This window comes from Cyprinus carpio, chromosome B18 (genome assembly GCF_018340385.1).
Source record: "Cyprinus carpio isolate SPL01 chromosome B18, ASM1834038v1, whole genome shotgun sequence".
In the NCBI taxonomy this organism is placed as follows: domain Eukaryota; kingdom Metazoa; phylum Chordata; class Actinopteri; order Cypriniformes; family Cyprinidae; genus Cyprinus; species Cyprinus carpio.
Genome location: NC_056614.1, coordinates 9,217,775 through 9,235,135, shown reverse-complemented (window position 1 = coordinate 9,235,135; position 17,361 = coordinate 9,217,775). Strand labels below are relative to the sequence as shown.

The 17,361-nt window shown below is 37.6% G+C and overlaps 1 protein-coding gene across 6 annotated transcripts in view; it reads right to left on the bottom strand.

Moving 5' to 3' along the window:
• Positions 1 to 4,641, bottom strand: part of LOC109079296 (golgin subfamily A member 4-like) — a 53,363-nt gene extending 48,722 nt beyond the window's left edge. For 5 of the 6 annotated variants that reach the window (XM_042743758.1, XM_042743761.1, XM_042743757.1 and 2 more), the window contains exons 1-4: positions 4,411 to 4,641; positions 3,884 to 3,947; positions 3,455 to 3,607; positions 1,320 to 1,602 (exon numbers count right to left, since the gene is read on the bottom strand). In XM_042743758.1, coding sequence (XP_042599692.1) covers positions 1,320 to 1,602; positions 3,455 to 3,607; positions 3,884 to 3,928 — 481 coding nt within the window. In that variant the 5' untranslated portion in view covers positions 3,929 to 3,947; positions 4,411 to 4,641. Of the gene's footprint in view, positions 1 to 1,319; positions 1,603 to 3,454; positions 3,608 to 3,883; positions 4,032 to 4,410 lie in introns of all 6 variants that reach the window. The other variant, XM_042743756.1, reaches the window with a different exon arrangement.
• Between the last annotated feature and the right edge of the window lie 12,720 nt (positions 4,642 to 17,361).

Genomic DNA, 17,361 nt, shown 5'->3' with positions numbered 1-17,361 from the left:
CAAACAATGGTCCCCTCAATTCAACCAATCAACCAATAAAATATGACAGACGAGTAACTGCAAAAAGATGGTCATTGCGACATTGTAATGTGATTAAATTATGGTGCCATTTACTTTTTGTCAGAATACTCCATCTGCCATCAGACGTGCAATCTGGGTTATATGAAGCGATGGGAACACTTTTTGTAAGCGAAGAAAACGATGGAGTATTCTGACGACGACTTCCATACCTTTTATGGACCTTGACATTGTTATTTATTTGGCAGTCTATGGGACAGTCTCAAGCCTTCAGGTATTCATCCAAAATATCTTAAATTGTGTTCCGAGGACAAACAGAGCTTTTACGGGTTTGGAACGACATGGGGGTAAGTGATTAATGAGAAAAAAAAAGCGGAGCATCCCTTTTAGGTTCAAAAAACACATTATTTTCCACATACTATACATTATTGTTTCTCCTCTATGCCCCGCCTTAAGGGAAATGCGTCGATTTTTACAAAGCTCATCGGTCTTAAAAGCAAGGTGTGCTATGATTGGCCAGCTATCCAGTGCGTTGTGATTTGCCAAATACCTCAAGTGTGTGACGGAAATGTTACGCCCCTTACCATACTGTCATGCCCAGTGCGACGAAACAAAAACATTAAAACCCAATATAAAAGAGGCATTTGTTGCATCTAGTGGGGACATAATTACAGGTTATAATGACTTGTACTGACGCATTGTATCGTGCCGCGAAATGACAAACCACAAGTGCTGCTCTCCACTGCTCAAAGCTCATGTTTGAATCATCAGTGGCAAATTCTTTAAATATGTAAACGTACTTACAGGCTGTGAGTCAGAACAGCTGGCATTGTAGTCTACTCTCCCAGGATCAGGAAACGTCTGAATATTTGGGTTGGGTTGAACAGTGTTGTTAATAAAACGTAATCACTGATTTCTAGTTGTGTCCTCTTTTGGAAGGCCAAACAAAGTATTTTCACTTTCACAACAAGGTGGTGGCGGTGGCAGCAACAATAAAGGTACACCTTCTTTCTTTGCGTGAACATTTGGGCAGCATTATGCAAATCTTCCCATATCGTGACATAGACATGTGGGGGCGTGTTTGAACAAGGCGTTTTAGGAGGGTGTTGGCGAGTCTTAACTTTTGTAAAAAAAAAAAAGCTCTTTGGGTTTAAGACTTTAGTCTTTGCAACTTTAGGTTTCTTATCTATTTACGAACTTGTAACACTCCAAAGAGAAAGGAAAACCAACATTGAGTTCATTTGAGAAAGGAAGGTCAAACTGCAGACAAAATTCTTTAAGCAAGTGACATGATTGTCTACCTTGAAGCTCTGTGACTCTCTGAGCTGTGATGCAGGTAGACTGGTTTGCTGATGCATCTGCGGGCTGTGATATAGAGCGCTGAAGAGTCTCAAGCTGTCTGCGTAAGGCCTGCTCCTTCTCTGACAACTCAGTCTCATGTTTACCAGCAGCACTGAGCAGCTCTGCTTCATGTTTCTCCAGCAGATCCTTGATCCGAGCCCGAGTAATGTGACGTTCTGCCTCCAGCTTTGCCTGAAAGTTTTCTTTCTCACCCCGCAAGCGCTGCATTTGTTCTGCCAGCTCCTACCAAACAAACAAATACAACTCATTTTATAGATCAACTTTGAGAGCTGTAAGCAATAGGTACTGACTATATAATGTAATTATTTCCTTATGTGTGCACAAACATACAGACACCAATCACAAAAGAAACTACATATTATAATAAGAACCAAGGAAATTGAAACCTTTGAAGATTATTCATTGAATTCAGTTATGATTTTTTTCATTATAATTTCATGTATTAAGGAGTATTCATTTAGTTATTTTCATTATTACTTCTCTTTTTTGTTTGTTTGTTTTTTTCTGTTTCTTTCTGTTCCAATGTTGTTTTTATTTTCTCACCCCGTGAAAATTTTATTAAAAAAAAAATATAAGTAAATCATAAAATCGCTGTGTGAAACAGCTTAATGGACAGTCCAAAAAATAAAAATAATAAATGCAATTTTTATGATAATGATTTGCTTTTCAATAACAACACTTCAATCTGTGCAAATAATGGTCTAGCGAAAAACTGCATTGGTAAATGGCTGATATTTAAATTACTTTATGTACGTTAAGAGGACATAATTTGTATGTAGTGCCACATCATGTATCACATGACATCTGATCCCTGAACAAAGCACAATGAACAATACTGTCAGCATGCAGAAGTGCAATATAAGTTAAAGTCCAAGAACATGGAAAGAAATAGAAATTATGCAAAAGTTTGGAAGTAAGCCAGTTTAATTGCATTTCCAAGATATATGTTTTATATCCTGCTATGCACTTTGAGAGGGCTGGACAAAGCCTCTCTCTCTAGTCTAATGTCTTCTCCCCACATTCCAAAGCAAAGTTGTAAAAGATCGCAAAATTATGATGGTGTGCAGTGAAAATAAACTTGATGTGCCTTACCTTACTTAAGTACACATAGTTTTACAACTGAATTGTTAGGTCAGATAACGACAGAAACTCATAAGATAAGACTATCTGTATGAATCCACTATCCACCTTTTTCCTGAGTAACCAATGAGCAGCGCCATAATGGATGCTAACTTCCGCTTGGGTGCTCATGTGTTCCGGTCTCCATAGAAATCCATGTTAAAATGGGGTAGAAAAAAAAATTGACTGAACTGAAACTAAATATAAAAATATGCAAAGGGGTAAGCTGTGCTGTTGTTGGCTGCCACAGTAATGGCAAGAAGCTTAAGGAATTCCTGTACTTGTTTTGCGTTACTTGCCAGCAAATATGACCGTGTCCGGCACTGTTTGCATGGCTAGCACCAAATAAACTACTCTAAGAAATAATAAAACAATGTGTGCTCTTATCATTTTGTGGACAAAATCCCACAAACTTCGCCCCGATCGAGCTGTATGTAGGATATGTGCCCTCATCTGTTTTCAATGCAGCTAACCATGGGTCGCTTCATGTCATCTATGCACTCATAAAACTATGACAGACGAGTAACTGCAAAAAGATGGTCATTGCGACATTGTAATGTGATTAAATTATGGTGCCATTTACTTTTTAAAACCATTTTCATAGGTTTAATGTTATATTAACCTCTAAAAATATGTTAATTTGATTAGAAACACCAGAGACCAGAAATGTTAAACACTTCCAGTCAGGTGAGACTTCCTCGTTCAGAAAAAGGTGGTTATGACCAGCAATATCTACTTTGCAAAAAATTAAAATGTATAAAAATAAAAATGTGATTGAGAATTTGGGAAGAGAAAATACATGAATACATGCTTGTCATAAATAGTGATGTAAGTGTCACAGTAATTTTGAATGCATGTTAACATTTTAATGCATTTTTAATAAACTAAATGTAAAAAGAAAAAAGAAAAAGACCATCATTGACCAAATTGAGCATATTTGTAAACGGTAAAATACCTTGGCTTGGTCATCTTTACTGCTGAGTGCTGCATCTTTTTCCCTGATCAACTCTTTTAAATGGGCCACAAGTTCCTCCATCTGTGTTAGCTGCTCAGTGACCTCAGCAACTCTCATCTCGCTGCCCATGTCCATCTGCGGGGAGCCAGGAGCCTGAGAAAAGCAAAGCTTATGCATTGCACTGTAAAGGGCTGAGGGTTCTCATATTACCGTGAAGAGATTTATTTTGCTATAACCGATTGACTTGCTTACTACAGTTGCTCACAAAATAAATATGTTGACATATTTTCAATTATTTCAAATTAAAAGACACTCTTCACTCCTAGACATTCCCACTTTAAACATAAAAGGCTGATTTCTGATCATATGCATCACAGAAAAACAATCCTTATTATGAGATATTTAAACAAAACCATGTGTAATACTTACTCCATGCGCAGAGCCGGACTCATCTGCTGAAAACCACCTCAGCATTGTTGACACAACTGATGGCCTAAGACAGGAGGTTTTAAATAAAGTAAAGCAACACTACACAAACTCAGTCATCATACTGGTCTGGTCCTGAAGGTCAACTGCCCTGTATTAAAATGTCAATAAGTGTAAATGTTTATATTTTAAATAAACAAATTGTAAACAAATGTATAAATGTTAAAAAAATAATAATAATCTATCTATAATATCTAAAATACGTATTATAATTTCATTATAGAGCATCATATGATTCAAAGATTTCTGTATTCAGTCAGCAGAGACTGATTATAAATTAATATCTAAACAAACAACGTTAACCGCCACCAATGGTCACAATAGTCAAACAATGAAGAAAAAAACATTCTTGACGGAAGAATTCGCACGTCATACCGTGGCAGAAATCTAATCCTAATCCTGAAAGTGTGTTGTGCAGCTAACATTACTAAGCATATTTAAAAATGAAATGTCAGTTAACATAATCTTACCTGCCTCCAATAACATTGACTTCTATCGCTTCACATTTCCAATATAGTGCATTTCCAAGACGAAATGTTCACTCGTACATAACAAATATACATATATGTTGTATTGAACGGTAGCGAACCTATAACCTTATTGTCTATTAGGTTTACCAGTGTGATAAACACTCATCTCTTGTTAATACCATAGAGGTTAATACGAAAGGTTCTTCTTCTTGTTTAATGGCCGTTCGCTGCTTTGGAGCATTACCGCCACCTACAGTATATTGCCACGATGACGTTTACGTCCGATTGCATGTTTTGCATTTCTGGTTATTCGCTTACAAAAAGTTATTCACACAGTGCGAACCAGATGAAATATAAAACCGAGTTAGAGATGAGATCATGTTGAACCAATGAGAGGAAGGTTTTTTTTTGTGCTAATGTTTCTTTCCTCCAATAAATATTTTATTAAATGTTTTACACAGGTCTGTATTCTTTACTGTTATTCTTCTGAAATATTGAACTGTTAAATTTAAGATTCAAATGGCTTTATTGTTATGGTAACAATAACAACAACTACTACAAAATGATTTTAATTCCTATTTAATTCTGTGTTGATCTAATGTAGCGTTAGTGGTCCTTTTCCAGGCAGATGTTAAAGAACAAAACACACATCCACATCTCCTGGAAGTCCTGCAGAATTTAACCAATCAAATGATGACTTTGAAACTCCTAAAGTGTTTCTCATTTTGTGTCTTATACTGAGATAACCCTGAAACTTCACACCTATGATGCAAGAAATAAAAAATGAGGAAGCAGGAATCCAAGGAAATTAAATTAGTATATTTGAATATTCTTGATCACCAAAGAATCACTTTAAAGGGTCATCAGCTGTGCTATAGGGATTTGCCCTTATGTTGTTGAAGTTTGGTTATTTAAGAATTGAAAAAATAAAAAAAATGAATAAAGCAAGATGCCCTGCTGAAATATGCAAAAATCTATGGTTTATTGAAACAGCAAAGATAAAACATAAATGAAAAATACTGTGACAGATGTGAAGGGGAGGATAATCTACACATGCATCAGTTTTTTGTTTTTGTTTTTTTGACAAGAATTTACTTCCGTAAAAAGTTAATAAGCCTATATCAAAAAGGTAATATATGCTAAAGTAATGGGTATAACTTTTGATAGTAGATTTTATTTCTGTTTTATGTATCCAACAGGAAGAAGATTGTGACTCTGTTAAAAAAAAAAAAAAAAGGTTGGACATCACCACCAACTTCATTGACTCTGGCTAAGTGTCTTAATAAAAGCCTATTAATAGCTACCACCCTGCCATATCTCTTATTGTGGCAATGTTGTGTGCTTCATTGGGAAGCACAGCTGATCCTTGGATGATGATTAAATGCACCATCATTCAAAACCTGACTGGGTATATCTGCTATTTTACCTTAGTTTTGTAGTATGCATTCTTGTTTTACACAAATCAATCATATCAACCAGCACTGGCTACATACCACATACTCTTATCCATTTGTTGCATTTTTCTTTGCAAGGTTCCACAAAATGCACAAGCTGATGACTTTGTTCATTGCTCTTCTTTATAAAAACATTCTTGATCACCTAAAACATGGTGGTGGAGGCCCCTAATGTGACAGTGCATATTTTTCATGTTACACCGAAAATACTGGACATATCTTAAGTATTTTGTGTTGATAATAAAGTAATTTTTTAAGTATTCATCTTCTGCTGACACTCCTCCATCTTGATACTGGAGTTCTGTTTCCACAATGGTATAACTTGTTAAATCTATGATGGGCTTTATAGACTTTACATGTAAAAAAAAACTCACTTTCAAGTGCTGTGGCCAACACTGAACGTTCATTAAAACAATCTCACAAAAAAAATTGTCCAAAAAACAAAAGAATAACAAAAAATACAAAATAACCACTACAATACCTAATAATAGAAAAAACGGCAATTATGGAATTATATTTGCTTCAAAAAAAATGAACATAACTTTATAAACTGAAAAACTGAATGTAACTTTTCAAAAAATATGCCATTGCAAAAGAAGAGAAACACAATGAAAATGAAAAAAATGAACTCAGTCGCACAAATTTAACAGGCTCTTCAAATATGCTTCATTCTTTGTTAATGGTTTTCAAAGATTCGTTTTCGCTAATCTTGGATTCTGAATGCATTGTCACAGATTTCGCTTACGTTTCTCAGTTTTTCGTTTGGTGTTTTGACACAAACCTCTCGTGGGGGCGGCCTTAACAGTGATCTACTCTGATTGGATAGTGAGCTTCTGATGGACAGGTGCTTTCTGACCTGTAAGTACAGACGTCACTCAGTGGCGCGCATATTGGAAAGCTCTCGCGGTGAAAACACAATCAGGATTTATGCAGAAAAGGCACATTACAAATAATATACGGTTAGTTCTAGATGTGTTAGATTATTCAGATTTAATAGACAGTGATGGTTTCATTTTCTTTTTAGATTATTATCCCAACCTATCCCGCAGCATCAGAGAGGCTAAGAGACAGTACTCCAGGAGGATAGCCCATCAATTCAGCTACAGCAGAGACACTTGGAGCCTGTGGCAGGGGATACAGACCATTACGGACTACAAGCCCCAACCACGGACCTGTGACAGCAACATCTCTCAGCTGAACACCTTCTTCGCTCACTTTGAGAAACAAAACAGCTCCACTGCAAAGAAAACTCCACCTCCTCCCGGTGACCAGGTGATGACGCTGACCCCAGACAGCGTAAGGAGATCCTTCAGCAGGATCAATGCACGCAAAGCTCCGGGACCTGACAACATTCCTGGGTGTGTACTGAGAAACTGTGCAGCAGAACTCACTGATGTCTTCACAGACATTTTCAACATCTCACTTAGTCAGGCTGTTGTTCCCACATGTTTCAAAACTACCACCATCATTCCAGTCCCAAAGAAGCCATCTCCATCCTGCTTCAATGACTACCGTCCTGTTGCACTTCCATCCTCATGAAGTGCTTTGAACGGCTAGTCATGCACCACATCAAGTCTGCCCTCCCCCACTCCCTCCCTCCTTGGACCCATTCCATTTTGCATATCGGTCCAACCGGTCGACCGATGATGCCATCGCCACTGCCCTCCACTCAGCACTCACACATATAGACAAAAAGGACTCATACGTCAGAATGCTGTTCATAGACTTCAGTTCAGCATTCAACACAATCATCCCTCAACAGCTCATTCACAAACTGGTCGAGCTGGGGCTCAACACTTCGCTAAGCAACTGACTGTTGGACTTTCTGACTGGAAGACCTCAGGCAGTATGGGTCGGCATCAACACATCCAGCACCATCACACTGAACACTGGGGCCCCCCAAGGATGTGTGCTGAGCCCCCTCCTCTTCACTCTGCTGACCCACGACTGTACACCGCCACACAACTCCAACCTCTTCATTAAGTTTGCAGATGACACGACTGTGGTGGGTCTCATTAACAACAAGGATGAGACAAACTACAGGAGCAAGGTGAGCCGCCTGGCAGGGTGGTGCAGTGACAACAATCTCTCTCTGAACGTGGAGAAGACGAAGGAGATTGTTGTTAACTTCAGGAGAGTGCACACTCAGCATGTTCCTCTGACCATCAATGGTGCATCTGTGGAGAGAGTGAGTAGCACCAAGTTCCTGGGTGTGCACATCATAGAGAACCTCTCCTGGACCGACAACACCACAGCACTGGCCAAGAAATCACAGCAGCGTCTCTACTTCCTCCACAAACTGAGGAGAGCCAGAGCCCCACCCCCCATCATGTACACCTTCTACAGAGGCACCATCGAGAGCAATCTGACTAGCTGCATCACTGTGTGGTACAGTATGGTGCCTGCAACGCATCTTGCCGGAAGACTCTGCAACGCATAGTGAGAGCAGCTGAGAAGATCATTGGTGTCTCTCTCCCCTCCCTCCAGAAAATTTACTGAATCCATCTCACTTGCAAAGCCCTCTGCATCGCAGGTGACCCCACCCACCTGTCACACAGCTTCTTCAGTCTGCTGCCATCAGGGAGGAGACTGCAGAGTCTCCAGGCCAGGACCAGCAGACTGAAGGACACCTTCATCTATCAGGCTGTCAGGAAGCTGAACTCGCTCCCGAACTTGCCCCCCCGTCCCTCTTCTGCCCCAGGCACCACTGAACTATGAACCCCCCCAGATCCCACATCCCCAGGTACTTCCACCCCCCCTTCCACTAACATACGATGACATGCACCAGTCACTTTGTGCAGCATTGGTCTGCTCACTACCTCATTCACCATAGAACTGACCTCATTCCACCACCTCATCAGTCAGTTTAAATAAAATAACTGCTCTTGAGCCCTTTTGTCACTTTAATCAGACTGAATAAGCTTTTTTTTTTTTTTGCACTAAAAATCTTTTTATCTGCACTGTTTGTTCACTGGTTTGCACCATCTGCCATGTGCCTTGCACTGCTTTATTTAACTTTATTTAAATTTTTTATTATATGTTGTAGGGGAATTTACAGTTAAAACCCAAGGACCAGATGTGTCGCAATGAAGACCAGGAGTCAGAGATGTGTTCAATTAAAGAAAAATTTACTGAAGAACATGGTTTGCAGTTTCATCAGCAGAAGTCAGCTTCAGTACTCTCGATGGAGTTCGTAGGCCGCTCTGCGTGCAACTCAAAATCACCAACAATTATACTCTTGACAGAGAACTAATTGCGTCAATGCATAAGTCAGCAAAATTCTGATTGGTTCTAAAACCTAGATAAACTCTCTAAAGGCGTATATCTGATATGCTGGACATTGGCAGTTGAACGTTTGTCTTGGGACTGTCTGAGCTTCTCTCTGTACAGACAGATACTAACACACATACGCAGAAAACATATCAGAACTTCAAGGCCGCCTAGCCCTAGCTAGAATTTTATCAGTATGGTTTGTTACACACACACTATGAAGTCATCATCTTAGAGAGTTGAAGTACAGCATAAAGCAGGATTCTTTAATATCTCATAAGCGCACATAAGGTTACACATTTTACTCTTGCCATAACTTGATTAATAGTCAAACAAGAAATAATGTAATAATATAATTAATATCAATATGAAGGATATAGCAATTCTGCATCCACTCCTTCAGTCCCCCGTTTTAGACCAATGTGGGGTCCAATACCCCACGTCTGGTCTACTAAATATTGTCAGGTGTAGTCAATATGCATGCTAATAATGCAGGCTGTTGGTCAACTTTAAGCAGGTGCATATACTTAACATCTCTGGTACTGTCTGACATTTCTAGTAATAAACACATTATTTTGTACAAAATACTTCCCATATACATTCTTACTTCCCATATACCTTCATCTACTTACTTAATCCCACAATGTCTGCACTTGCACTAGTCTTTCTTCACATAAAAAGTTATGTCTTTTCCAGCGAATCATTCTGTGTGTCCCTCTACCTGGAAAAGTGTCCTCCATCCATATATGCTTTCATCAACATACCTTTGTAAATACCTCCTCTTCCTACTACAGCTACTTCACACTTACCCTCTAAACATTTATCCAACAGCCTTAATACTAAATTTGCATATTCATCAACCAGATTTAACAAATCCTTAAAGTATTATGAAAGAAAACCGCATGCACAATAACTAATTCATTTTCATGACCCATTAGAAATAAAATTGCCGTATTTGTTTTCTTTTTACATGTCTTATACAACTATGATTAATTTTTGGTTAATTTGGTCATATCGTAAAATAAACTTGTTACAATAAACGTATATATATTATTCTCTGGAAGCCGGTCTAAATGAATAACCACTGTTATTACATTCCTGACATATGTCAGACCCTCAGTCACCTCACAGATACCAAATACAGACGTTTGCTTATAACCTAAATTCTAGTAAATATACCCCTATTTTATGAAAATCTATAATTTCCGATCAATGGTGCAATGAGAGGGATTGAAAATTCAATATACCCTTTCACTCCAAACTTAAAGACCATTTTGGTGTTAAACACAATGGTGATCTAACCAAAAATAAACAAACCAAAAAGTAAGAGCAATATTGAGCCATCTTTAAAAATAAAAATATAAATAATCATAATCATTATTTCCTCGAAAACCTAGAACAGTTCCTAGTTTATTACTTAATAGCGTTTCATTACTTTTTATTAAGTTTTACTTTCACCACAGATCCATTTGCAGTCATCCCAGTTCACACGCTATTTAAACATACATGAACCATAAACCTAAATTTGTCAATGTTAACAACATTTGGTTGAAATCACATTTTTTTTTTTTTCTCAAAAACACAATAATGGACATACATGCTGCTCACAAATTATTATAGCCCAGTTTGTGCTGATTACAGTGATATTAAACTTTAGCCATTTAAGATGTGTATAAGCAACTGAAAAAAGCACAAATGTCAGGGCATGACAAAACTTCTCCAGGCCCCAAAAATACCCTTAGACTCCAGAGGGTTAAGTATCGAAGTGTTTAACTTCAAAAATACAACTAACTTGTTCACTTATTGTCATGCATGTATCTTTATATAATGACATTACTGTTTATCATACTCATTGCCTTATTATTATCATTATTTATCATTATTATTTTTTTAATGCAAATCTTGTCAATTATCATACCATATTACTGTACTTAACGACACATTCAGAAGCAAATCCTCAATACCCTGTATAAAGTCAATTTAGTTCTCACTGTTTTGTCAGTTTGACATGCTTACAGGTCAGCTACCTGATCAATGTCTTAAAAACCCTTATGTCATGTTTGTCATTTGGCAGTGATATTTATTTACTCAAAATTGTTATAAACCAAAAAAATTGCAGACAGATTTCCCAATCCTATTACTAAATGAACAATACTATTACTTAGTTTTAAACGGCCAAATATTTATTAAAGATACATCCTCAGTTTCTGTAAATCTGTTTTGAAACAGTATACATGATCAAAAAGCCCTGTCAGTGTTCACAATATTAATTTGATTTTACTTGACAGGTGTTCTTAAGCAGCTCCATAGAGCCTATTACAATTTTGTTGTTTAAACATTCATTTTAGCTGTACTATTTCATTTATTTAAAACCTCTTGTTACTGTATTTCTCCATCAACGGGTAAGCCAACAGATCCAAAAGTTTTTGTAAACTTATCTCTGTTCTACATAAACCAAACTATTGCGTCACTCAGACCTTGAGGACACACACAGCATTACAGCTCCTTTTGCTTTTTACCCATATTACATGAACTGTATTCACTCCTTTGTCTTCACACCACCCTTTCTTTATGTGAGGGTTCTCTCTGGATAATTTGGTTAGTGACTTAGCCAATGTGTCACTGTTTCTCTGCCGTCAAGTCTAAAATATTTACCTTTACCATTCGAATAACAAAGCATTAACTTGTTAAAATGTAGACCCTCAGTTGAATTAAGGCATGGATTTTAAACCCATTATGGACGGCAATCTTAGATTTTACAAATCCAAATCAGATAAACACTCTTAAACATATTAATCCAGAGAGTGATTCAAATCAGCATCATAAAGGCCAAAAGAAGTCCTTATTACCCGTAGCAGACAGAGCTGGATAACCAATCCACTTACAGCTCGTCCCATGTTCGGTATTCTCTTTTCATTAGATTCACTCAGAATTATCGCCTTCTGTAAAGCAATTTCACTTAACCCATCTGTAATGATAAAACACTTATTCCAGAGGTTAGTGAAAAAATAGAAACAAAACAGGAACAGAATCGTCCCCCAAAATATAGAGTAGTCATCCTCACGCATGTACATACTCAACACAAATATTTAACAGCTCATATTCAAGATTTGCTTTTGGTGTTAAATCTGAAAGATTTAAACTTAACATTTTTCTGTAAGTTTTACCTAGTTTGTACCTAGTCTCTTATCTAGTCTCACAGTTTGCCTGTTCATTAATGATTTTTATTTTGAGAAAAATCAGCTGGGTTGTTTTGGTCTTAAAATCATTGCTTTGTTTTGGTTACTCTTGCTTAGCAGCACGATAAGAGAAGCAGAGCACCATCCCTGCCTCCACTCAAGCAGTCTCTCTCTCTCTTACTGTGTAAATAATTTATTTTTGACAGTTTTCACCAAACTTTAACTTACCCTATAATTTCAAATTCATTACAACATATAACCCGTAATCATTCAAATAGGTTAAAAATGTCAAAGTTTCTATATCTTAAATCTCAGTTTAGACTGTTTAAAATACATAATGCTAGCAGCATTTCTTTAAAATTATTTTTACCTTAAATGCTTAATTCCCTTAACCTCTGTCATCTAAACCCTTTCTTGATTCAGCAAAAGCAGTCTTCGTTTTTAGCCACCACCATAACGTGTAATCATCTTATGCCAAGCCTAATGACCTGCATGAGTAAAAACTATGAAATAGACATATTAGTTCAATATCACCTCAGCCTCATAAGACATTTTGTCTCAAAATAATGGCTGTCATCACATGGTCTCAGATGGCTCTTGAAAGCCCATTGCCATTTACTCTTTATAAATAAGCTTATTTTCCTCAGGGTGTGATCCCTGGCATAGTTGCATCAAGTTGTGGACGCTTGTCACAACAAGCCATCAAGGAATGCGGTTGCTGGTGATCAGGTCTGGAGGAGCTCACATTTTTGAGGCAGATTGCTGTACTTCCTACAGTTCCCCTCTTAATGATGCTCTAGGCCTATCAAGCATCCGCTCAACTCCACTACCATCTCACATATAACACCTCCCTTCGGGGCAGGTGCCTAGTGGTGGTGACCCCCTGCCTTAGGTTGCCCTCTGCTTGGCCAAAAGAGGATTTTACCCGTCATTGAGAAATCACTTCATACACACTGGTAACTGCTCTTTCCCATTGCAACATCCTCAACAGTTTTCTTCCAGAATTGGGTATTTCCTGCAGCTTAGGAAAGGTGCACTCAAGAACCATGAGAGCCACTGACACCACCTACTAGTGTTAAAACATTGAGACATTGTTAATCACACTAATATATAATTTTATATCTTCAAAACATCACGCTGAGATTACTCAGTGAATTTAGATGTCACACCCGTCCATTCTGCTACTTCTGTAGCCAGAGCCATCGGGCCCTGTATGATGGTGAAGACTAAAAATAAGACAGATAAGCTACTGGTCACAGAACAAATAGCAATACAACTTTTTAACTATTCAAAATCATTACCTCTATAGCTCAGGGTCTGTATTATGATTTTAAAGACCTCATGTTTCTTCAACAATAGCTCCTGAATTGTTATTCATTATTTTTACAATCTCTTATTCGTTAAATGCATTGGGCAGTTGAACATTTAACTACCAATTGCCCTCTTAATGCTTTAAATCTGAACTCCTTGTGTCATGTCCTTTAACATCTCAGTGTCTATGGTTTGACTGAAACACTATGCTTTACTATAAATAGCTTATCACTTAAGACACAGGCTCAGATAACAGCATTTTAGCTGACTTTGAATGAGAGAGAGAACTCTGAGGGATTCGGGACTGGTAGCAATGCATTTTCATTAATTTTTAACATAATTTCATCGTACTATCATTTTACTCTAGCCCAGCTTAAAACTTTGCACTAAACTTTTTTTTTTTTTACTTTATTTTTGCAACTCAAATGTTTCTCAGAGTTCTTTGCAGTCCCTGTCATTACTTTTACATCAACTTGTATGTATTCATTCACTTAATTCTGGCCATGGCTTTGGAATTTCAACAATGGTTTTAAATCTGTCAGGGGTTATCTGACCCAGATATGTTACTTCGGGTCATGGTAGCTGTGCTTTCTTTAAATTAACTTTGAAACCCCTGTTTATGTTACTTGTTTACAACATTATCATCTCATATGCAAACAATAATTTTTGACTGGAAATTGGCAATTTTTCATTCAGAACATGTCTCCGTTACTTTTACAGCTTAAACCAGAGTCATGGTGGGGCTAGCCTGAGATAAAAACAACTGCTTCATTGCAGTCCAAGCAATCTTATCTTTTAAAGCAAAACACAAGCTTCTACGTTTTTCCAAAATGCTACTGCCAATTTGTGTGCCTACAGTCTTTTCACCAACCCAGAATTCTGTTCAATATGCCTTGTCAGGACTTTCAACAATTATATAGGAACTAGAACAGATCATATGATATCATTCTTTGTCATTTAAACCTTCTATCAACAAAAAATCAGATTAAATCATCACTCAGTTACTTCTGGGATTCTTTTTAACAAATAGGCACATACATTTAGAAATTTTTATCTCTCTGGTTCTTTCTTTGTTTAAAGCCAGTGAAGTGTTTGTTTTAACTTTCCAATCAGAATCAAAGCTCAGACTGACCATTCTTTCCATGAACTCAGAGAATATTTTAAAGTCAGAGCTTCAGAGCCAAACTGTTTACAGCATTTGCTCTCCTCTGTCTCATTATTTCTATCAGGGCTGAGCAAGTTACATAATTTGTCAGTCATATTTCTATCATAAACCAAAAAGAGATTGAGGCGGCGATCTTACCAACAGCACTTGACTTCTGCGTGATGAAACTGCAAAGTATATTCCAGAATTTCCATATACTGGTCCAATCCAATTAGGGTCATGAAAACAAAATTTTAGCTCTTTCGGGGCTGTTTCTGATGCATCCCAGATCAATCAATCCTTTCCCTTAACCTATATATCTATCTGTATGCGCATATAGATTATCACTATTTATTTTTAACTCTAATTTTTCGGTATTCTGTTCCCTAACCACTGACCTGGCCTATTCACTAAAGCTCGGGGTACCCCTGTCTGTAATGGTGGGTGGTCGAGAGTTGGAAGAGCGATTTACGACTAGAACCCACGCCTAGCGTCTTACATTCTTCTCTGTATTTCCTATACCCTTACTATCGCTCTCCCGGCCGTAAATGCACTTTGCCTTGGCTTTCTATGCTTGACCCAGCACTGCCCTTTACAGCTTCACGTGCTCTTTGGCTCTCTGTGCTTGACCCAGCACTGCCCTTTTTTTACGGCTGGACGTGCCCCTTGGCTCTCGGTGCTTGGCTCTCGGTGCCAGCACTGCCCTTTATGGGTTCACGTGCCTGTTAAGAATGCATTTTTGTCCCCCTTGGACTGTGCACACCTTTAAAATTCACGTCTCTCTCTAAGACCTAAAGGTGTGCACTTGTACACCTGTAACTGTACACATCTCTAAATATAATATTTTCCTAAGACCTACCGATGTGCACTTGTACACCTTAAATTCACAAGGTTACTTCATTTACAAGTGTACCGTGACACCAGATACCAACTCCACCCAGGAGCCTGGTGTCTAACCCCCTCACGTCTGAGTGAGTTTACCGTTCTTCCTTCTCTCGACCCCCTCCGCTTACAGACAGTCCCTAACCAGCAATATTAAATAAAATCTTTCCTACCTTGGTTTGTTGATTGATCAGGGATGTCACCAAAGAACAATTGCCCGCGCATTCTCCACCATTTAACTGTAGGGGAATTTACAGTTAAAACCCAAGGACCAGATGTGTCACAATGAAGACCAGGAGTCAGAGATGCGTTCAATTAAAGAAAAATTTACTGAAGAACATGGTTTGCAGTTTCATCAGCAGAAGTCAGCTTCAGTACTCTTGATGGAGTTCGTAGGCCGCTCTGCGTGCAACTCAAAATCACCAACAATTATACTCTTGACAGAGAACTAATTGCGTCAATGCATAAGTCAGCAAAATTCTGATTGGTTCTAAAACCTAGATAAGCTCTCTAAAGGCGTATATCTGATATGCTGGACATTGGCAGTTGAACGTTTGTCTTGGGACTGTCTGAGCTTCTCCCTGTACAGACAGATACTAACACACATATGCAGAAAACATATCAGAACTTCAAGGCCGCCTAGCCCTAGCTAGAATTTTATCAGTATGGTTTGTTACACACACACTATGAAGTCATCATCTTAGAGAGTTGAAGTACAGCATAAAGCAGGATTCTTTAATATCTCATAAGTGCACATAAGGTTACACATTTTACTCTTGCCATAACTTGATTAATAGTCAAACAAGAAATAATGTAATAATATAATTAATATCAATATGAAGGATATAGCAATTCTGCATCCACTCCTTCAATGTCTTTTTTACATTCCCTTATTGTATAGTTGTATCTTATATTTTATATTTGATCTAGATTTTTAGGCTCTACTGTAAGTGTTATCTGTTATATCGATTCTCTGTATGTATGTACTGTACATGTGGAAGAATTGACAATAAAGCAGACTTGACTTGACTTGACTTATAACAAAGCTTTCGACACATTGGAACATGAATTTTTATTTCAGGCTCTACGAAAAATTGGCTTTGGCAATGCTTTTTGCAGGATAGTCCAAATGCTTTACATAAACGGAAACAGCTCTATCAAATTAAGTAATGGTACTTCACCTAGATTCTTTTTAAAACGAGGAGTTCAGCAAGGATGTCCAGTTTCCCCTTACCTGTTTGTAATTCAACACATTTCCTTAGCACTCATATAAACAATAGTCAATTAAAGGGTATCACAATTGGTAACACTAAAATTAAAATTAGTCAGTTAGCGGATGATACAGCTTTATTCTTGAATGATTCATCACAAATTAATTTGGCTTTGGGTATTCTTTCTTTAGTTCTATTTTATTCTTTATTGTTATTTTTTTTGTTTGTTTTTTTTGTGGTTGATATTATGTGATGTATGATTATACTTTTGTATCTTTTTGTTCTCTGCATTAATAAAAAAAAAAAAGCCTCTTGTGGTGATTTGTATGCAATGAATCATCTTCCTCCTCCTCTTGTCCTTCAAGACAGCTTAAAGTAAGCTTGTGTGTGAATGACAATAATAACCCGCAACGAACTGCTGCACACTGTAACATGAATAAAACTTGTATCGATGTTATTGGTTACTTCAGTAACACAAGCTAACTTCAAGCTGCCTTGAA